Raw genomic sequence first — 24,747 nt, 5'->3', positions numbered from 1 at the left:
ACTGCCGAGTTTTACGACCCATGGTAAAGTAAACGGATATTGGGCTTTTCCATTTAAAATCCACACTACCCCTGTGGAATATTTTGGAAATATCTGCCACAGGGGGAGTATGAATTTCAAATGGAATGAGCACATTAGGCAGCTCCATTTGAATTGCATACACCCTCTGAGAAAGATTCAGCCAGAGGGGAAGTTCATATTCCCTCTGTGGGAGATATGTCCACATCTTTCACAGGGGTAATGTGGATTTTAATCGGAATAACCCATAATATGTTACTTATTCCACAATTCCTGTATTCAAATTCACACTCACTCCAGAATACCAATGGAAAAGGTGAAATAAGTCTTTTGGGATGAAAGAAACAAATTCAAACATCCAAATAGTGAAAAATGATCATTACCAATGCGCTTCCCTCCCTGACAAAAACATTTGTTTTGCGAACCGTAATTTGTTTGTTTGTTTGTTTGTTTTATTTCTTCTTTTGCCTGGGTTACTCATTCAGTGGATGTTTTAAGGTATCCTCTGTTCTTCCATGAGGCCCAGGCTGTAACGTATGTGTCACAAATAAAAAGTTCACAATATTACGTGCTCATATTTGTCTAGGTCAGAGTTCAAAGTGTTATCTTTGCTTCTATATCTGTGTAAATATAGTAAGAATAAGATTTTATTTTTGGAAATCCCAATTGCTCCTTTTTATAACGAATTCAGCTCTGTGCCCTTCCATACAAAAACAGTAGGGATGCCTGAGCCAAAAGTGTAGCACCCCGTTGTCACATTTTAGCTCGCTTCGTAGCGTTCAAAAGGTGTTTTTGGGATTCGCTCCGTAGCGTCGATCAGGTACCTGTTTTGCCCGGCGCAGAGCATTAGGAGTAGGATTAGGGTTTGGATTAGGATTAGGGTTAGGGTTAGGGTTAGGATTAGGGTTAGGATTAGGGTTAGGGTTAGGGTTAGGGTTAGGGTTACTAATAGTAATAGTAATAGTATACCGTGCGCGCGCGCTTTATTCCGTAAACAATAAGTATAATAAATAGAAGGCTTTCTAGCACAACTACTTGTAGCATAGTGTGTAGTGCCTCGACTATGGATCGATAGGTTTCTGGTTCGAACCGCGGAGGATCCTTGGTAGAATTTTAAATCTAACTTGTTTCGTTTCTTTTTATTAAGTAAGAGGAAATAATAGTAGCATAAGTAACTCCAACGGAACGCAACGCAACGCTAGTAAGCATTTCGTAAGGTGTGAAGAGGCACGCTTTTGTTTGTGTGATCTCGGCATTATTTTATCTGATCTTGGCAAAATCATGCCACCACGTAGCCAACTCCAGTGATTTGGTGGATAAGCTTAAAGACATTCAAGTGGAAGATGATGAGATCTTACGACGTATCCGCCCTGTTTACATGCGTCCCACCTGACGGTGCGGTTAAAGTAGTCAGAGAATTTTTACTTGCGGATACTTCACTCAGTCAACGCACAAAGCTTACCACTGAGCAAATTTGCTCCCTTTTGGAACTTTGTTTGAACTCCACCTATTTTGTGTACGACGGGAAATATTACAAACAGAAACCTGGCTGTGCGATGGGTTCGCCAGTTTCCCCTATTGTCGCAAATTTATACATGGAACGTTTTGAGCGGTTAGCACTACAGTCCTACAACGGCACACCACCAACGCATTGGTTTCGTTATGTGGACGATACTCTTGTGAAGCTTAAGAAAAGCGAACAAGCCCCTTCTTTGAACACATCAACGCTGTTGACGAGAACATCAGGTTCACGCAGGAAGGTTTACATGACAACAAACTCCCATTTTTGGATTGTTTGGTCACAGTTGAGAACAATGGCTCGTTAAATACCAGAGTGTACAGAAAATCCACTCATACGGACCAATACCTGTTGTTCGATTCGCACCATCCGCTCATTCACAAACTCGGGGTAAATAAAACCCTATTTCATCGTGCAGAAAAAATCCCATCTACCATCAATCTGGATCTCCCGGATATTCGCTGTCGTAGTGCACGTTAGTAGCCATTGGTTACTACTCCAAGCCAGGGCTCATACACCTGTTCCGAATTTTGATATGCCATAGGCTCATTTCGATCAGTGGTTCGCAACACAGAAAGCGTGATCCAGTTGGCCTAGCAACGGTCATATTGTAACGTGCACTACGACAGCGAATTACTGTCTGCTTTGCGAAATCACCTATACACCACTATAGCGCTCCCAATTAAAGTACACATTGATTTCCGCACAAGAGAGGGCTCCCTTTACTGTTACCGTTAAACTGGAGTAAGCTTCCATCTTGTGAGCGCTCCCTCCGAAAAATATGTACTTTCAATTGCGGGCGAGTAATTTGCACCCGGTAGATTCGAATAGTAAGACAAGGGCAGGAAAAGAAGAAGAAGAAACCACAGGTTAACAATATACCCTGCATGCTCAGCATGCGGGTGTAAACATGATAAAGAGAGGAAAGAAGCGTATAAAGAGATTCAGAGATATAGAGAGGCTAGGTTGGGAGAGAATTTAAGGAAAGGAATTAGCCAAGCAGTTAGCAACCTGGACAACCGATTCTTTTGTTATGCAAGGCTCACTCAGTCATTTAATGAGGCAATTTGGTGTTGAAATGAGCTAAATTTTGAGTTACACCTTTTCAATGTAAAATTAATTTTCTCGGCCAAATGAAAAGCAAGTAAATGTCAGGAAAAATTGTAGTGCTTGATACTGTATTTTTTCAGATCCGAGTGTTAAACTTAGACGTGAAATTCAGTCATTTCGTGTAAGATTTTCGATTTTGATAGGCTTAAAACCAATCTTTGTAAATTGATTGTTTTTATGTTTGTTTGTAAATTTCATGCTTTGCGCGCTTTGAGTTCCTCATCAAAAGAGATTGTGCCTTATAAGAACCATTCATTATCATTGTTAACTTAAACAGGTTTTTGTTTATAAACAAAAACCTGTTCAAGCAATTATTTAAAATTGCTTGCCTAAAAACAGAATAACTTGGATGTTAATACTTGACGTAGTGTTTCAATTGTCATGAAGGTGACTGGGTATGGTGCCTTTTGTTTGTGTTTGTTTGAAACTGCTTTTGGAAACCCACCGAAAGTCATAGGCCCTAATGAAGCAGCCAAAACAATACCAGGTTAAACATGGAAGTTTATAAAAACCTATTAAATAACCTTAAGGAAAAAAAACATTTGTGGCAACAATAAGCCTTGCATTGAAAGTCATGGTTAAAGTGTGTTGAGTACCACCCCAAAGTTTCCCTACATACACCCCCACTACCCACCTCACACACCTCTGCACCCACCCCACCCCATAGGCCTACATGTACATGATATTACATACGGGTATACATAATAGTATATAGCATAGCTATACATTTAGGTATAGCGCTTAATTATGACAAATATGGTTAGGCCTACTTGTCAAAAATAAAAACAAACCCGAACACAAGTCTGAAGGGTGTAATGAAAATGGCAACCCGCGATGGGGGCGGGGGGGGGGGTAGGTCATGCAAAATTCACCTGGAGATAGGAGGGACAGAAGATTAAAATCCCCTATAATAACACGCTAATTTTACTAGGTTTGGACCGTGGATTTTTCCATGGACCTCAAGCGTGCGTCTCTTAATACAGACTAGCCTAGGTAAACAAACAAACAGACAGACAAAATGGTTTTCATGATCATGGAATCCATATAAATTGAAATTGCAGGCTATCACGGGAGCAAATTTTTAAAATTCACCTCATTTACCAGAACACCCAATTGAGGATTTGAGCTACCAAATCGCTGGTCGGGCAATCTTTGCTTTTCAATGGAAAATTGACCTGGATGACAACAATGGAAATGTCGACTATTTCTGCTGGATGCTCTCGAGATAAAAGTACTGAGTTTGACATTTTCGGAGCATGAAGGGAAAAAGGGTAAAATAAAAACGGAAATTCTGACAACACTATAATATATAGACCCACACGATGTGCCTTACAGAGGTGGGAAATATCTTTCTTTAGCAAACTATATTAGTTGGAGGCGCTAAAAAATGAATTCCGTAAAAAGCTCGCGGGCGAACTCAAGGCCTATAAAAATCAAAAATATCACACTATGACACAATTTGATGCATAATTTTAACACCAGGATTTAAAAACAAAATGTATATCCAAGCACCAAGTTTTTAACTGACATTGCTGAAGAAAAAAAAATAAAGGAAATCATGGGGCCCTGCATGCACTTGGCAAAACCATATGTGACTTCAAATATTTGAAAAAATGCTCAGATTTGGAGAAAATATCTTTAAAAAAAGAAAAGAAATATTCACTAAAATGTATTAAACAAATCATAAAAACCATGATTTCATCCACACTTCAACTAGTTTGGTGAAAACAACAACAGCAGGAATGACGTCGTTTACGTCTTTCTTAGAACTGACAGAAACAATAGTTAACAACATCTGGATTAATTGTCAAACAGTAATGCTATGACGATCAGAACAAAGGGATTTTAGATGACATTTAAAGCAAAAATACAAAAATAGATCGTTATTTCAAATCAAATAGAATACTGAGTCCAAACATGGTTCTTGAATCTTAAATTATCGCGTGATATTGAAGCGATTAAAAATTGAAAGAGAGAAAGGAGGAGAGGAAAGAATGGTTTAGAGCGATTCAGGGACAGAGATAGGCGAGGCTGGGAGAAAAAGGGGAAGAAATGGGCAGCTATACGTTGATCAGTGGGACTCATAACACCCATATCTTTCTTGCTCTCCCCCCCCCCGCAATTTTGAGGCACAACCCGGGGCACAACCAACAAAATTACGCGTCCCTCGCCCTGAAATTCACCCCCCACCAGCAAAATTCATGGTGCCGGCACTGAGCGCACCACCAACGTGAACCGCGCTTTGCGTAATGATTGACTGACGCGCGCTTTTGTTAATCTACACAGGCGTAAGTGGGGACTTGACTTTCGCAGTAACAAAAACCGAATAATTCTCGCCCATAACGAGCTGATCATAATAATAAGGAAATCATGGGGTCCTGCATGCATTTGACAAAACCATCTATGACGTCAACTTTTGGAGAAAATGGTAAAACAAAAAGGCATGATTTCACCCATACCTCAAAACTAGTTTGGTGAAGACAACAATAGCATGAATGACGTCTTTTACGTTTACGATTTCTCAGAACTGACAGAAACAATAGTTTATGACATCTGGATTAATTGTCAAACACAAATGCAATGACGATGAGAACAAAGCAAAATACAAAAATAGAAACATCATTGATATTTGAAATCAAATAGAACATCGAGTCCAAACATGGTTGCGTATAACGTATTAGCGATTTTGAAAATATTAAAAAAATCACAAGCCACCGACACCCCCCTCCCCACCACCCTATAAGGTCATTTTTGATGGCCGGTCCTATCCCCAGGTAAGGTGGTGGGGTAAAAATGTTATCACTAAATTGAACGCAAAGGATGGGTCTACGATTAGCGTAGGTCGTTTGGTCGTAAACACGTGCGTTTTGTTTATAACGGATGCCTTAATAACATGAATATTTCATGTTCCAACATTTTCAAACGCCGTTTACCTAAAAATGCATGTGTATTGTCAAAAATTTGACCAAAAACACTCATCCATACCCAGCAAACACAAAAACGTTTTAAAAACGTTTTAATTTTTGGCTTTTGGTTTAGGTAAAAACGTTTTAATAACATTAAAATGTCGGGTTATATAAAGGTCATGATAAAGTTTTAAAACGTTTTGTATGAAAACACACTACAACAATATTTTTAAATGTTTTCAAAAAATGTTATTGTAAACTATTTTTGCAAACATTTTTGCCAAATATTGTGTCATAACATTATGTTAAAATATTTCAACCCAGCAAACACAGAAACGTTTTTAAAATGTTTTTTCAAAACCTTTTAATAACATTTAAAAGATCATGAAAACGTTTTTAAAACGTTATTGGAAATATTTTGGGCAAACATTTTTCGCAAAACATTTTTTCAACCCCAAAATAACATTCTGTTTAGAATGTTTTGTATCAAGTTTTCAAGAATATTTTTCGAATGTTATTAAAACGTTTTTATACCCTTTATATAACCCGACATTTAAACGTTTTCTGTAAAACATTTTTGTTTGCTGAGCAGTAGATTATCAAAAAATGTTTTATACTCTTAATATATCCTTTATATAACCCGACATTTAAACGTTTTCTGACAACCTTTTATAGCATTTTGCGAATGATGCCGAAAACGTTTTGTGTTTGCTGGGTATAGTATCACCACAGCATAACATAACATAACATAACATAACATAACATAACATAACATAACATAACATAACATAACATAACATAACATAACATAACATAACATAACATACAACCGATCGAGATAGTAAGGGGAAGACGTGACACATACTCGTTTGCATATGTGATGCGATCAATCAACTCGGAAATATTAAATTTTCAGTTTCTTCTAGTATAGAGTACCGAAGTGTGACGTCATAAAATTTTATTTTTTGCATTTCAGAATTTTCATGACCAAATATCAGTAGAACATGATGAAAACTCTTTGGAACCAGGCCAATTTACACTGATTTCAATGGGGCTAATTAGGTATTCATGCGGCCATATCTCGGGCCCTCATGATCCGATTTCAACCAAATTTGAACTGTGGATGTTTTTCATCATGCTCCACCGATACATGGTATTCAAAAAGCAGAAATGCAAAAAAAAGTTTTCTGTGACGTCATCACTTCGGTACTAAAACCCCCTTGAAATTGAGCAACCATGAGATTTAATCTTTCCCTAGAAAGGTCCTTTTCAGAGGGCTGAGCTTTCGGAACTCTACCGAGTGCCATCTTCAGAGCAACTAAATTAATTTAGTTGCTCTGAAGATGGCACTAATTTAGCTGCTCTGAAGATGGCACTCGCTAGAGTTCCGAAAGCTCAGCCCTCTGAAATGGACTTCTCTAGGGAAAGATTAAATCTCACTTATGTTTACCGACCTAGAGTACCAAGTAATTTCAAATCGTAATTGAGTAACCAGTTCTAAAGATATGAGCAATTAAAGAGTGTTCAAAACAAAGGAAATCATACCTTTGTTTGGCTATATCTCAAAGTCAATATTTCCGAGTTCCGACTGACTCCCCCACATGGTTCAAAATTAACAAAAAAGGTCCACATTCCTGTTTTTCTGTCTGCATCCTGTCTCGTCATTTTAAAACACCAATTTTTCAATTTGGTTCACCCCGTCGTATAATTATTTTTCCTCATTCTTGTATCTTACTATAATTTAGCTAATGCTGTGTGTATGTATGTAGGGATGTATAATGGGGGTGTATATGTGTGTAAAAGGCTCCGACAATTATTTTGATTGACGGGAGATCGAAAAAAATACGAGGAGTGTTCTGAGCTACATTCGGATGAAGTCAGAGGTCCAAGGTCAAAGGTCACATTTTTTAAACTTGGTTCTATTGGGCTTAATTTTGGCAAAATACACACGGGAGATAGAGAAAAATATGAAACTTGGTGAGTGGAATCCTTGATGAGGGCAATGCGGAGGTCAAAGATCAAAGGTTAAACTTGGTAAAATTCACACGGGAGATAGAGAAAAATATGAGGAGTGTTCTACGCTAAATTCGGATGAAATCGGAGGTCCAATGTCAAAGGTCAAATTCTCAAACTTTTCAGATTGGGCTTAAACTTGTTGAGGGGAATCCTTGATATGAGTGGAATGCGGAGGTCAAAGGTCAGAGGTCAACTTTGAAACTTTACGGGAGATCGTAAAAAATGTGAGAGAAACCTATTCATCGAATGTATGATAAATGAAATCATACTAAAAATAAGTATAACCAGATTGCACACTATTGTTTCAATAGAGAACAACATATGTCTGTAATGATGAGTCAGAATCATAATAGTAACTAGAAGGCTATATATTTGTACACAAATACGGCTATATGTTATCGGTATACCCAAACTTACAGTCCTTATTTGCTGAGGACTGATAATAAAGAAATGGTAAAAAGTCGCCTAATTGGGTGGAAAATGTGTAAAAAGTGAAAATCCAAGTCACAAGCTTTAATTTAATGCAGGTTGCACTCTCGTAGCACTTAAAATAGTTGTAAAAAGGCCCCTCCCAGGGGAGTCGTCTCTCCATAGATTGCTGTTGTCAGTTTCTCTGATTTACAGTGAGGCTATGCAATATGATTTAGGGGAAAACTATTCCAGAGGGAGTATGTAAATTAAATGGAACAGCCATTTCAGAGGGAGTATGTAAATTAAATGGAACAGCCTATTTTGAGGCCATTTCAGAGGGAGTATGTAAATTAAATGGAACAGCCAATGGGTATGTAATTTAAATGGAACAGCCTTAACGCTTCACGCTGGTATTTCCAATTATTATATTATAATACGGATCTGTCTGTTTCAGAGGGAGTATGTAAATTATACGGAACAGCCTTTTTTGGGGACATTTCGGAGGGAGTATGTAAATTAAATGGAACAGCCAATGGGTATGAAATTTAACTGGAACAGCCTTAACGCTTCACGCTGGTATTTCCAATTATGATAGAATACGATCTGCCTGTTTAGTCCTACGTGTGTGGGGTGGATGGGTGTGTGGGTGTTAGTAACAATATAATTCTCAGGTGCTATCTCTGTACATATTCTGAGCACGGAAGCTGCTTTCTTTGATGAGAAACGGCCCGCCCTTTGTTTTATCATTTGGGGCCCTGGGGCCCATAATATTTGACTTATGAGGCCCATGTACATAATTATGTTGAAGTATAATTCTCTAGTGCTATCAGTAGACTCAAGCTGGCCACTGTAGCTACTTTATTTACTGAGTAACGGCCGGCCCTATGTTTTAGCGTTTGGGGCCCTGGGACCAATATTATGTGATATATGGGGCTCATATGTACATATAACAATGTAATTCTCAGGTGAAATCTGTGTACAAACTCTGAGCCATAAAGCTGCTTTATATGATGAGAAACGGCCGGCCCTTTGTTTTAACATTTGGGGCCCTGGGGCCCAATATATATGACTTATGGGGCTCACGTACATATGTTAAAGTATGATTCTCAAGTGCTATCAGTAGACTCAAGCTGGGCATTGTAGCTGCTTTATTTACTGATTAACGGCCGGCCCTATGTTTTAGCGTTTGGGGCCCTGGGGCCCATATTATGTGACACATGGGGTTCATATATACATATAACAATATAATGCTGAAGACCTATTAGTGTACCAAATCTAAACCCTGTAGCTCCTTTATTTGCTGAGAAACGACCGGCCCTTGTTTTAACATTTGGGCCTCTGGGGCCCTACCCTAAACCATTTGGGGCCAAAATGGGCAAAAGGTAATTTACAACTTAGGGCCCATATATGTGCCACATATGAGCTCTAGTGGCCTTGCAGTTTTATAGCTAGCCTTGTCAATCTGTTGTCCCTTATTTTAACATTAGGGGCCCTGGGGCCCATAATATATGACATGTGGGGCTCATGTATACTTTTTTATATAGAGTACTCCTGGATCTATCAGTGTACCAACTCAGGGCCCCGAGGCTGCTTCATTTAATGAGAAACAGCATGCTTTGTATTTTTACATTTGGGCCCCTGTGGCCTGTGACCTTTGACCTCTGGGGCCAAGATGTGCAAAGGATAAATCTACGGGGTAGGGCCCATAAGTGTACCACATATGGGCTCTGGGGCCCTTGTAGTTTTAGCGCTAGTTCTGTCAATCTGTTGCCCTTATTTTAACATTTGGGGCCCTGGGGCCCATAATATATGACATATGGGGCTCATGTATACTTGTATATATAGAGTACCCCTGGGGCTATCAGTGTACCAACTCAGGGCCCTGAGGCTGCTTCATTTGATGAGAAACAGCATGCTTTGTATTTTTACATTTGGGCCCCTGGGGCCCGTGACCTTTGACCTCTGGGGCCAAGATGGGCAAAGGATAAATCTGATGGGTAGGGCCCATAAGTGTACACATATGGGCCCTGGGGCCCTTGTAGTTTTAGCGCTAGCCCTGTCAATCTGTTGCCCCTTATTTTAACATTTGGGGCCCTGAGGCCCATAATATATGACATGTGGGGCTCATGTATACTTGTGTAAAAATATGCACCGAAAATGGTTGTTAAACGTATCATTATAGAAAGTATGATTTACACCCAAAATATTTGGTGAAGTTGGTTAGCCATTTTAAATATGCATACTTTTATGTACTTTAGACCAACAATTTAGCAGTTATTAGGCCCAAAAGCTTCCAAATAAACCTTAAAGGGATTTCAAATCTTGTTGGAGGTTATTTTATGCACAATTTAATTCCGCGCGAAAATTTATGAGTAATAAAGATGAATTAAATTTAGTTCTTGCTAACATTTGGATATTGTTTTTGTTTTTTTATCAAACTGCGCGTTTAGAACACAGTAATATTTCCCCGCTAGCATAAAATCTTTTATGTTTACAATTTCTAAAAATATGACAAAAACAATGGTAAACGACATCTGGATTAATTGTCAACCAACGATGTGATCAAAGGGAATGTCTATGAAATGAAATTTTTAAAGCAAAATTTGAAAAGTATGATGTTCATTTTAGTGCATGGTATTACATAGAACTGTAACTGTAGGATGCTGCATAGACATATGAATATCGATGCTCTGCATGCTAGCCATGGGCTTCAACAAAAAATATCCAAGTTTTGAGATAAGTTCTCAAAATATCAAGAGCTTTTTCTCAAAAACCACTGAACCAACACTAGGCTTGTTTGTACTCATTTTAACGCATTTTTCATGCTGATTCCAAATATGGTCATGAAAATCTACAACTCTTACATAACATAACATATAACATTACTTAACATAACATAACAAACAACCGATCGAGATAGTAAGGGGCTAACGTGACACATACTCGTTTGCATTATGTGATGCGATCAAGCAAATGCAGTCGGAACTCGGAAATATTAAATTTTCAGTTTTTTATAGGATAGTAAAAACATTTACAAAGCTGTATGTTGCAGAAAACCCCATTGAAATTGAGCAACCATGAGTGAGATTTTTAAATCTTTCCCCAGAGAAGTCCATTTCAGAGGGCTGAGATTTCGTAACTCTAGCGAGTGCCATCTTCAGAGCAACTTTTAAGTTGCTCTGAAGACTTAAAAGTCTCACTCATGTTTACCGACCTAGAGTACATTATTTCAAATAGTACTTTAGCAACCAGTTCCAAAGATGTGAGCAATTAAAGAATTTCCAAAACAAAAGGAAACAAAGGAAATCATACCTTTGTTTGGCTATATCTCAAAATTAATATTTCCGAGTTCCGACTGATTTGGCTTGATCGAGATCCAAAGTACCCCTCCCCACATGGTTCAAAATTAACAAAAAAGGTCCACATTCATGTTTTTCTGTCTGCATCCTGTCTCGTCATTTTAAAATACCAATTTTTTCAATTTGGTTCACCCCGTCGTATAATTATTTTTCCTCATTCTTGTATTTTACTATAATTTGGCTAATGCTGTGTGTATGTATGTAGGGGTGTATATGTGGAGGGAGGGGTGTATGTGTGTAAAAGGCTCCGTCAATTTTGATCCGAATCTCACCGAATTCACAAAGGAAATTGAGAAAAATACGAGGAGTGCTCTGAGCTACATTTGGATGAAATCGGAGGTCCAGGGTCAAAGGTCAAATTTTTCAACTTTGTCCGATGGGCTTAAACTTGGTGAGTGGAATCCTTGATACGAGGGGAATGTGGAGGTTTTTCAACTTTGTCCGATTGACCTTAAACTTGGCAAAATTCACACGGGAGATCGAGAAAAATATGAGGAGTGTTCTAAGCTAAATTCGGATGAAATCGGAGGTCCATGTCAAAGGTCAAATTCTTAAAATTTTCCGATTGGGCTTGGTGAGGGGAATCCTTGATATGAGGGGAATGCGGAGGTCAAAGGTCAGAGGTCAACTTTGAAACTTTCATACGGGAGATCGAGAAAAATACGAGGAGTGTTATAAGCTACAGAGAGAGAGAGAGTAAGAGAGAGAGAGAGAGAGGGGGAGAGGGAGAGAGAGAGAGAGAAATGGGAGAGAAACCTATTCATGTATGATAAATGAAATCATACTAAAAATAAGTATAACCAGATTGCACACTATTGTTTCAATTGAATATAGAACAACTGTTACATATGTCTATAGAATGATGAGTCAGAATCATATAGTAACAGTGCATTGCTCAGCACATGGTAACAGGCAGATCGGTTTTTCGATAAAAATTAATTGAAAAATATCAAGGGCGTCCTCCTCACCAAATGTTACAATGTGGCTTTTAGCAGGAATACACTTCTTCTTCTTTCTGTTTAATATAATATTTTGTTTCTTGTTTATTCATAGTTTTATTTAATACGTATCACTTTTTGCATTTAAAAATGTACAAAATAATGCACGCGTACTGAGATGCGTCTAATGCACGAGCACGAGAGGGGAGTGCGCATCAAGGGCGATAATTAGACGCATCAACATCTTAGTACAAGCACATTCTGTACAATTTTTGAGCAACAAGTGATACGCATTTATTACCCATTTCATACACGAGAAAAAAATCCATTTGCTATTTTTATAACATGTAAATTGTTACGCTTTGTTGCAAAATACAAGCAAATCATGCATCAACCCGTAAGAAAAATGAACGCGTCCGAAGTGTGCCACCTGGATCGCAGTGTACGTCTCTCCAATTTAATGGTAGAGACCTGACCAATAAGGTGATTCGTTCCTTATAGACTGTTTATTGGGAAAGAACGACCAATCTTATTGGTCAAAAAATGAAGTGCTGTCGAAAATGTGATTATAATTTTTGATTTCACTTCTGCATAAATATCACTGCATATCAGTAACATCAGTCACTTGAAGCTATCAGCACAACCAGCTATAACAGATCAGCTAGAACGTGTTTGGTTTCGACGAAGCATTGAATAGGCTCAACACTTGGTTACGGTAAGTGCACATTGCATTATTTTCGTTATGTTTAATATTCATTATTATATTTAAGTGTTATTCATATCCATCAATTGTTCGTTTTAAAATTTGTGAGGAAATTTGAACTATGCCATGTGCATTTGCTGCTTTGCACGAATTAAGGTAGCAACTATCTTAAACTGTTGCGATTTGGTAGTTAACAGCATCTTGCGATTGGTAGTGACCTTTGGCCAAAATTGCATTGATCATTTCATAGCGAGTGTGTAGAAGCATTCAAATACCACAGATATACTTTTGTAGGTCCTGTGGTTCTTGAGTTATGTTGTAAAAGAAACAACAACACTTTTGTAAAACGTACATAACTCATTAACAACAATAAATCAAACAAGTTTTCAAAGTGTATAATTTGTAGAATGAACTTTTGCAAAACATCAAAGTGTTATTTTTTAATTGATTTAGATAATGAAAATCGAGATTTTTTTTCTGCTTCGAATAACAATACAGCGTCATCGTGTACCCTTAAAGCCATGTTATAACATTTCCATCAAAAATAGATTAGTATTTCTTTTCCATAAAATGTTAGCTTTTACTGTCTTTTAATTTTGAGCCGGACAACTGAGGCAAAACAAAGAAAACTGAAATTTATACCAGCGCAGATTCACTCGGTCGGACATCCGGGAACATTGTTCCCTTCGTCCCCTTTGCACAAGTGCGCGCATAGCAACCAGCTCGAGAAAGGGGAACTGCACATGCGCACACAGGTTTTACAAGGTTATTTCCCCTTTGTGACGTCAGCCCGACCAAGAGAATGTCGCCAATGCATGACACTCCTTCGGTTGTGCCACTGCAGTGCTACTGTACGGGCCTTTGATGTGTATGTACCATCTCTCGCACGCCGTGTACGTACTGTGATGTGAACATCGTGTTCGCTTTCGACTAATATTTCCATCGTAATAATAAAACAACGGTTCCATATTCAAAATCGCGAATTTTGACAAATGAATTGCGGCGAGAGTAGCGAGGTTGCGTTTTCTCTCGAAGCTTATCACACCCCCGTTTGATTCAGAATACCCAGCAAACACAAAACGTTTTCGACATCATTCGCAAAAGGTTATAAACGGTTGCCAGAAAACGTTTAAATGTCGGGTTATATAAAGGGTACATTAATGGTATAAAACGTTTTCATAACATTAAATAACATTTGTTGGTAACTTACTGCACAGCAAACACAAATGTTTTACAGAAAACATTTAAATGTCGGGTTATATAAAGGGTATAAAAACGTTTTAATAACATTCCAAAAACATTTTTGAAAACTTGGTACAAATCATTCTAAACAGAATGTTATTTTGGGGTTGAAAAAATATTTTGCAAAAAATGTTTGCCCAAAATATTTACAATAACGTTTTTAAAATGTTTTCACGACCTTTATATAACCCAACATTTAAGTGTTATTAAAACGTTTTGTAAAAAACATTTTAAGAACAATTCTGTGTTTGCTTGGTGCAATTATTTTAACATACTGTTATTTAAGTGTTGACAAAATATTTGGCCAAAAATGTTTCCATAAATAGTTTACAATGACATTTCAAAAACATTTTAAAAATATTGTTGTAGTGTGTTTTCATACAAAACGTTTTAAAACGATTTCATGACCTTTATATAACCCGACACTTTAATGTTATTAAAACGTTTTTACCTAAATCAAACCCCAAAATATAACTTATTTAAAACGTTTTAAAAACGTTTTTGTTTTTGCTGGGTATGTGTTCTTGTGTATTTATAATAGCGATGGTGTTTTGCGATTATTTGTTGGAACAACATTTCTAAAATCACACAAAAATAGTAGGGGAAATGGAAACTTTAGATTTTGTACAAAATATAAAATAATTAATTGGTTAGGGATTTTGGCACCTCAAACGCGGCCGAAAATCCAAACGCAGGCGGGTTAGGGAAAACATAAAAATCTTTAACACAAATATTTTTTGATTTGATATCTGGATGTTCAGAAATATAGATTTCAACTGTAATAGCCCATTGCTTTTTTTTCAAGTGTTAATTAAATAATTGTTTTCATGCAACAGAACAGTCTAACTACACAAATGATAAGGTTTTACATTATGGTTATGGTATTTGCCTTTGGTGCTAGAGATCCCGGGTTCAATTCCCCGTAGGACCAAAAAAAACCTAACCTGCTCTCCTCGTGGCTCATTTGGTAAAAGGCAGGGCAGGTGACCCTGATAAAAAAACTCTACACTATGTGCAGTTGGGAAGAGTGCATTAATCCTAATATTGTTACATATTTCAGACAATGGTTGAGGTTCAATCATTAACCTTTCCCCAACGTTCCAATGTAATATGGATCTATTAAAATATAGTGTGTAAAAGGGACCTAGGGCCTGGCGTTGTGCTCTATATGAACAAATCGATTCACTATATAGACGAATCCAAATTCACACATTCCTATACCTTAATGGCTGCCAAAGTTGGGTCCCCGTCGGCTTAATCTCACATAAAATGTGAAATAATGCGGCCTTGGAGGATATTTTAAACTGCATTCTATCACTCGTGTTACACGTAGACAAAAGAATGATGAGAGTTTACAACACAAAAGAATCAAACATCGATTTTTAAGCGGCTTTAATCCACCCAATTGGGCAGTCACTACACCAATGTGGTGCATGCGGGGACCCGTCATGGCCGACCAATTCCTGACCATGACTTGGCTCGTTGGATTCGTCTATACTTGGCACCGGGCAAGTTCTAGTAAACATCTCAAAAAAGTAACTAACCCCCCTTAAATAATGGTCATTAATCAAAAAGGGGCTATTGTATTACAAATCTGTAACATGCGTTGGAAGCAGCATTTATTTCTGCGCATTTTGACACCTCATTTGTAGCAATTGTCTAAATATTGACGCCGTAATCAATGTAACCCAAGATTTGAAAGTTGCAGTAAAATCTATTGATGGAAGGAAATCTGTGTAATGATATCCAAGTGTTTTTGTATTGTGCCACTTTCAAATCTGGACCTCACTACATTAAATTCACCGGTGTTTTATTGTTTTATTGTTTTCTGGGCTATCGTATCAAATGAGATGCCAAAATACGCAGAAATAAATTCTGCTTCCAACGCATTTGACAGATTTGTAATACAACAACCTGTTTTTGAATAATGGCCCTTATTTAAGGGGGGTTAGTTACTTTTTTTGAGATGTTTATTTGAAACCTGATGTGATAAATCGTATATCCACGTAACTCACGGTCACAATTAAGATGTGCTCCATCCATTGATACTTTCAAGAGACTGTTGAAATCATATTTATTCTGATGTATTTTGTATTATGTATTATGGTTTTTTTATGATATTTGTACAGGCTATGGTACTTTTGTGTATAGCGTTCTAAATACAGTGTATTATTATTATTATTATTCAATCTAATTTTTCTTTCAGATGAATTATCTGTCGCTTATATGCATCGTGGGTTTCGCAGGGACTGCTATCGCCCAAACTGCGCCACCAACGTCAACTTGTAAGTAGCCTTTTATATCAATTTACTGCTCATCAGATAAACAAAAATATTTCAAATATGTTTTATTACTGCGTACACAGTTTGTAACAACAAATATATTGCTAGATTGTACTCATATCATATTGAAATGGACTACTTGAAATCTATTTTGAAAAAATATCTTTTTCGAAATGACCCTCTGGGCCCGTGGTTTCATTCTACTGGAAGTAGAGGGTGCTGTTTTAATAGGTATCATTAGTCAGGTGGTGGTGGATGCGATATCGCCATTTTTGACGTCGCCATTGGATTAACACATAATCATGAAATCTTCACAACAATAATCTAAATTTGTTATGTGGCGTCGAAGCAAAATTATCTTACTCTAAAACCGTTGGGGTACGACAATGTACCCCACTGTAAGTATGTTGTTTTTTCAATTTATAACTGCTAACCGTCTATTTTGAATGGGGCTGTCAGCCTTGTATTTTCGCCAGCCTCGAACGTCACGTGTCGCGTGTCCTATACCGCCTGTCATTAATCGAATTAGTTCCATTCTGCGGAAAAAACCGAGGGCGTTCTCCTCAGCAATTATTGCTTTAACTTTGTATCTTTTAGCCGCTGCTTGCCAAGCACTACCTCTTGGTTTAGAGGATGGTCGCATACTTGACAATCAACTCACGGCTTCCACTGAATGGCCAGACGACGGCAACTACGGACCTAGTAATGCTCGTCTGAATCGCCAAACACAATACCCTTCCGGTGGATCGTGGATTGCCCAATACAGTCACGCCGACCAATGGATCCAAGTAGACCTAGGCGTCTTAACACGGGTTACTGGCGTGTTGACTCAAGGAAGACCTTCTAACCTGGATGCGCGCTTCGGTGCAGGTGTCAGTTGTTGTCCCAGAGGATGATTTAAGGAAGCCCCATCATGCACTGTAAATGTGTTATCACTAGAGTTTCAACTGCCACTTTACTTTTCAAATCCCATTGAACTCTGTGCAAAAGATGTTGTTTTAGAATTGCCTGTGTGTCGTCATTATTTGGTCGATTTCAGATCTAAAGTGATGTATGCATGAATGATAATTCATACCTTCTGTAGATAACATAAAATGTGAAATCGACCAACTTTTTGAAGCTGTATTTATTGTAAATATATCTGTCCAAATTCAAATTTAACCATGCACGTGTGTATGCAGTGGGCGGGCAGTGGTGTCATGTTTACGCACACAGCTGTGCTAACCGCAAGACTTGCTGGGAAGTGCTTAAATCATCCTCTGTTGTTGTCCACAGTGGGTGGAAAACTTTAAAGTTCAGTACAGTAATGACGGTACTGATTGGCGCTTTGTGCAGTCCACAAACAATCAGGTGAGTTTTTAGTTTCATTTGTAAAACTACGCGCATTTTTCATATTGTGTTTTCTATCTCACATAGAAGCTCATATCAAAGTATTCTGAATTCAAAGTATTGAGTTAAATTGAACTAGTGGTTTAAAACGTGTTTCACAACGTGCCGTAGGCCTACAGTATATAACAGTATGCATGGTAACCACTATGGGGATCACATTGACATTCATAACATCTAAATGGAACACAATTCAGGCCCAAAATTTCACAGGGATTAGGAGAAACATACAGGGTGATTTAAAAGAACTGCACCCAACTTCACCAATCGTTTTCATATGTTTACGGAAATTGTACATGAAAAAATAAATATCAAAAAGCAGTGATATTTAGTTACTGTAATAGACATTTTGCAATCAGAAGATATCTTATTTTAAGTTATCATCGCATTATTAGATCAACAACGAGAGCTAATATAAGTTAATCTGTTTTCTCTTAATGTTCTTCTCTGATGTTACACAGTAAAAAGCAAATCAAATGTATTGTTACTTCATATTATTAAATCAATAATATTGATGTTCAATTGCATTGTCAGGTTTGCTAAAAATTGTTCTGCACGGCTGGCCTGTTCTATAAAAGTATTACTGTTTGACAATATAGAGGTCAGCCCTATGGACAGTTTTCATGGAAACGGACATTTGCACCCATTTTGTTGTCAATTTTACTGGGAAATTTTGCTAAAACTGCCTTCTCTTTGAACTCTCTTAATAGTTTAAAATTAAAGAAGCCTTGTATATCAATGATATCAAGTGTAATACAAGCTTTTGCAATGCAATACATTGCTAAAAATTAGGAAAAAGGAGACTTCGGAGACAAAATGTAACGAAAATAGTCAAACATGGTCAAATAAGGCCTAAATGTCTAAAATATAATAGCGACGAGCATGGGTGGTGCAATAGAGGGCAAGTTGTCCCACAACCGATTTGCTGCCTATTCTTGGCTACGCCACTAGCAGGAATCCATCTAAAATAGGATATACATTTATAGCATTCACTATCTACTTCGAGGGTTGAAAACCAGAAAAAATTAACTCATATATGAACCCCTTAATTTGATAAATTCGACTTGATAAATTTGACAAGTCATGCGTTTTCTTCTTATTGATATTGAATTTCTATTCCTGTCACAGACATTTGTTGGAAATACAGACCAAAATACGGTTGTCACCAATCTTTTCTCTACACCAGTTGAAGCGCGTTTTATCCGAATACTACCAACCGCGTGGCATGAACATATCAGCTTTCGTTTTGAAGTCGTTGGTTGTCAAGGTAAGGTATAGCACGTTGGAAGGTCAATTGGTGTTGTAGGTCTAGCTTTGAGATGGTTTCAGTCTTATCTTTGTAGCAGATCTCAGGCAGTCAACATAAATGGGATCGTTTCTACGCATGTGCCATTTCACTATAGAGTTCCTCAAGGATCCGTGCTTGGACCTATACTCTTCACCATCTATTCCTCCCCATCGCAAACATTGCTCGGAAACACGGTTTATTTGTTTCTGCTTATGCAGACGATACACAACTGCGCGCAAACAAGCAGAAGCTTGTATCATATATATAAATTCATGGATATCAATGAATAAACTCAAACTAAATAATGAAAAGACAGAATTTTTAATCATGACTTCAAAATATCAGCAGCATAAAATTCGAGATCATTCCATTAACGTCATCGATCGTTGTAAACTGCAACTTTAAAATTCGGGTATTTTTCTTTAAAGGCACTACTGTGTTGTTACTATTGAACGACATTGTTCAAATGGGGTATCAAAATGTGCGTAAATAAACCACTCTTCTTGTTATGTTAACATAATTGTGAATACAATTTTAATTCTGAAGCTATACCCAGTGGCACAGGTTAGGATTTCGACGCTGTATCAACGTTGATACAACGTCGAAATCTAACCTAACCTGATTTCAACCTTATTTCAACCTACAGATTGGTTGAAATCAGGTTGAAATTTCAACGTCGATACAACGTTGAAATTTCAACCTGATTTCAACGTCGAAATCGGACGTTGATACAATGTCGTTACAACGTGGAACTTCAACCTGTGTGCCCACTGGGATAGGCTGAGTTACTTTTTGGGAAGTCTTTATGTTCTACATACAAGACAGCTCAAGAGCAGAGGGTTCTAGGGAATCGTAAGAACCTCAAAATAGTTCTTACCATGCTTACCGGTCTTTACAGAACATCTTTTGTCTATTTTGTTTTGGCCTTTGCAGAACCTTTTTTATTTCTTCGTAAAACTATTTCAGGTTCTACATACAGGACAATTTACCCAGTGGGCACAGGTTAGGATTTCTACGTTGAATCAACGTTGATACAACGTCGAAGTTTCAACCTAACCTGATTGCAACCTAGAGGTTAGTTGAAATCAGGTTGAAATTTCAACGTTGATACAACGGTGAAATTTCAACCTGATTTCAACCAACTTTCAATGCAAAATTAAGGAGGCTGAAATCAGGTTGAAGTCCATTTGCAAATACAACGTGATTTCAACGTCAGGTGTGCCCACTGGGTATACTAAGAGGTCCGTGCAGACAAAACAGACGTTAAAAATGAAGGTCAAACCAGCTATTGTAGTTCTATGCACATACATACCAGCTCTTAGCAGGGTCGCTCCATTGCCATATCTGAAAATGTCCAACATGGGCCTTTACGAACCATTTTAGCTTTCTAACCTTTTTCTAATAGTGTAGCTGAATGTTCTCTTGATGATCTATCCTCACAGTTTGTACTCTACCCAAGGTTCTCTGCTCAGATGATTCAGCATGTTATGATCCATCAACTCAATCTTGTGATGGCTCCAACGACTGTACGGATGGCAGTGATGAAGCCACATGCGGTAAGTAAGGGCAGTAAAGGAAAGGTAGTTAATGTACGTAGAAATGACGTCATTGCTCCGTCGGAGAGCTTAGACATTAGTTTTGCATATTTAAATACATTATCTTTAGCATCCGTTTTAAATACCTTTCTTTTACCGCCTATTTACTCGCCATGTTTATGCATTCAAAAAGCTTTCTTCCAGAAACGTACTTTTTTTTGTTAGATCCTGTAACCTCTAAAAAATCACATCGAGCGATTATTTTCTCTTGTTTTGCATGATGCTACAAACGGATTTAAGAAATAAATGTGGCCATTTTATCAGAACAAAATGCATTACCTATTAAACCGTGCCCTACCCTCTCTGAGGTGTAATAAACAGACTGGTGAATCTAGACTGGACGGGTCATTTGAAAATTGGCTAGATTAGAAGAAAAAAACATTTATTTTTATGCAAATTCAAAAAAGCCACATGCGGTAAGTAAGGGCAGTAAAGGAAAGGTAGTTAATGTACGTAGAAATGACGTCATTGCTCCGTCGGAGAGCTTAGACATTAGTTTTGCATATTTAAATACATTCTCTTTAGCATCCGTTTCCCGGATCCGTTTTAAATACCTTTCTTTTACCGCCTATTTACTCGCCATGTTTATGCATTCAAAAAGCTTTCTTCCAGAAACGTACTTTTTTTGTTAGATCCTGTAACCTCTAAAAAATCACATCGAGCGATTATTTTCTCTTGTTTTGCATGATGCTACAAACGGATTTAAGAAATAAATGTGGCCATTTTATCAGAACAAAATGCATTACTCATTAAACCGTGCCCTACCCTCTCTGAGGTGTAATAAACAGACTGGTGAATCTAGACTGGACGGGTCATTTGAAAATTGGCTAGATTAGAAGAAAAAACATTTATTTTTATGCAAATATTAATTCAAATGTTGCTTTTCGACGGTCCCAATTCTGATATTACCTGCACCTTAATATAGGAACGGGGGAGGGGGGTCGTCGGATGCGATATAGCCATTTGACGTGGCCGTTGATTAACATGTAATCATTAAATTTTCACAAACAATTCTAAATGTGTTATGTGGTATCATATCAAAGCAAAATTATGTTATTATAAAACCGTTGGGGTGGGACAAAGTACCCCACTGTAAGTATGTGGTTATTTAATCTATAACTGCTAACCGTCTATTTTGAACGGGCTGTCAGCTTTGTAGTTTGAAGTCCGAATGAGAAAGACTAGTTTGCGTATGACGTCAGACGCAAACTAGTCTTTTTAATTCGGTCTTTGATTATAATTTTTATTAATTTTATTATGTTAGTGTGCACAGCGTAACCCATTGTGTTAGCGTAACCCATTTTACTTTTTAAACAAAACGCCCTAAACGGGTTTTTCACCATGCAAGCAAAAACCAAAACAAAACAAAACAAAAAAATGTTACCCGAAGAAAGCGGTTGATCATGATCAGACACAAACTACCCTTTTCTTAAATATTGTTTTACCCGTAAACGCATAACGCATTTACTCATTTGTGCAGTGCATTTTGCATTTTGTGTGCCCCCCCCCCCCCTATTACGTTTAACAATACTTACTTTGTTGTATGTTCTTCTACATTTATGTTTGTAGATCAACTACGTCAAATGGTTGCATTTATGGCTGTAAAAACCGAGGCGCAGACAGGCGCTGTTGGCGATGTTGTTACATTTCAAACCAACACCGGCAACGCGTTCAACACCGCAACGAGCATATTCACCTGTCCCGTGTCGGGTTTTTACTTATTTAATTTCCGTATCAGCATCAAACCAGAGGAGTACCCTGTTATCTCATTGATGAAAAACGGGATTGTGGTTATTTCCACGTACGAATCTCCTGAGATCGAGAGTAACTACCATATTTCAAGTAATTCTGCTTTGGTGCAGTTGGTTGCCGGCGATGAAGTGAAGTTGCAGTTTCAATCACTGTCGGGTACTATTGATCACAGTACTTATGGTAATAGTGACAAGTATGAGTATTCCAGCTTCTCAGGTGTCATGTTGTATTAAATCCAGAAAGTCCGAAACCAGATAAATTTTTGGTAATACCCGAAAGCCTTTGCAAAAGTAAACACGACTAAGCCATCATCGATGCGCACATCATTATTGCGCAATTCAACGTGTGCAGTGACACTCTGCGCATCCAAGATGACGTATTTTGCAAAGGAATTTTGGGAAATACCAAAATGGTTAACTGAAAGAGAAATTAATTTTATGTAATTGCCATAATTGTTCTCTCTTAATCAAAATATAGCCTTTCAAAAACATAGTGCAGTTATGGCAATCTTTACTTTGCTTCGACGCGTTAGGTTATTGTACAGTGACTGTGGAGTATTTCCGCTTATTTTGAGGGCCCGGTACATCGTAAAGTTCAAAAATAAGCATTTTCAGAATAGGGTAAAGTCTGGTAAAAGCAATCATATCTGAGATAAGCATTGTCAGAATAGGGGGAGGGGAGTCTGGTAGAAGCAATGATGTCAGAAGAGATTGTCTGGTGCCAAACGCTATAACAGTTTTTGCCCTGCTATTACATTAGGCTATATCATGTGGTGAATTTGAATGCTCATAAATAAACAATATTTTTTTTCTTTTAAGCGTTCATACATTAAGATACATTTAGCCATATTAAGTTTAATATGCTACATTATACTCATAATAACTTTTCAAATTAAAAACATGTAGATGGCACGCCTCGGCAACATTCCGAGATTATCTCTTTCAGCCGTAGTAGATGTTAGGATAAATAATATACGCCGTAGAGGTGACGTAGTTATATCGGATTAACTACCATAACAATGGATGAATACAATTTTGACTATAGACGAATCCAACGAGCCAAGTCATGGTCAGGATTTGGTCGGCCATATTTGGGTACCCGCATGCACCAAACAGGTGTTGTGAGTACCCAATAGGGTGGATTAAACCCGCTTAAAATTCGATGTTAGATTCTTTTGTGTTGTAAACTGTCATCATTCTTTTGTCTACATGATACACGGGTGATAGAATGCAGTTTATAATACCCTTCAAGGCCGCATCATCCCACATTTTAGGTGGGATAGTCGGGTACCCGTCGCGGCTAATGGCTGCCATTGAGGAGCAGGAATGCGTGAAATTGGATTCGTCTATACCGCCCTGCACTACAACGTTCACGTGGTACGATGCATTGAACCATAGATGTCAAAGAAGGGCTGATCACTCGCACCTGTAAAATAAGTAAAAGAAAAGAGCGGTATTGTATTCAATCTATGTTTGCTGACATACACAGGTGATTAGTGCAATCTACTTGTAGTGCAGGGCGGTCTATTCAAAAATTGTATTCACCCATTGCTATGGTAGTTAATCCGATTATGACGTCACTTCTACGGCGTATTCGCTGTCGTAGTGCACGTTAGTAACCATTGGTTACTGCTCCAAGCCTGGGCTCATACACCTGTTCCAAATTTTGATATGCCATAGGCTTTGTGTTGTGATCATTTCGATCAGTGGTTCGTAACAAAGAAAGCGTGATCCAGTTGACCTAGCAACGGTCATATTCTAACGTGCACTGCGACAGCGAATTGAGGACCACTTCAGATGTATTGTATGGCCCCGAAACGTATGTTTATTCTTATCTCTTAAGTCCGTATGCACAAAAGAAGTTAGACCAGGTCTAACGTTAGACCTGATCTAACCATGGAGGTTAGAATTAGGGAGGAATCATTCTACTTTTTTCTTTTCCTCCTTCTAGAAAAGTCCAAAAGTGAAACTGCAGCCATCTAACATAGAGTTACATGTACAGGATCCACAATAACATAGAATAATGTTTGTAAATACCAAAAGGTTTTTTTTTCTTAGGACTAATCTCCATAGTTGGACCAGGTCTAACGTTAGACTTGATCTAACTTGTTTTGTGCATACCGGCATTTTCTTAAATGTCGACATTGTAACATGCATGATGCAGTCATGTCTACAGTAGAATTCATCTCGACCTTTGCAGGACTTAACCCCATTAAAAGCTAT

The 24,747-nt window shown here is 37.8% G+C and overlaps 1 protein-coding gene across 1 annotated transcript; it reads left to right on the top strand.

Moving 5' to 3' along the window:
- Positions 1-1,613: 1,613 nt before the first annotated feature.
- LOC140143400 (uncharacterized) lies at positions 1,614-23,913 on the top strand. Its single transcript, XM_072165256.1, has 5 exons — positions 1,614-1,778; positions 12,975-12,992; positions 19,019-19,157; positions 20,621-20,734; positions 22,343-23,913. The coding sequence occupies exons 1-5, from the start codon at positions 1,614-1,616 to the stop codon at positions 22,756-22,758; spliced, it is 852 nt and encodes a 283-aa protein (XP_072021357.1). The 3' UTR covers positions 22,759-23,913.
- The last annotated feature ends 834 nt before the right edge of the window (positions 23,914-24,747 follow it).

This window comes from Amphiura filiformis, unplaced genomic scaffold, assembly GCF_039555335.1.
Source record: "Amphiura filiformis unplaced genomic scaffold, Afil_fr2py scaffold_21, whole genome shotgun sequence".
NCBI lineage: Eukaryota > Metazoa > Echinodermata > Ophiuroidea > Amphilepidida > Amphiuridae > Amphiura > Amphiura filiformis.
The sequence above is the reverse complement of the archived record's forward strand: the minus strand, read 5'-3'. Positions and strand labels throughout refer to the sequence as shown.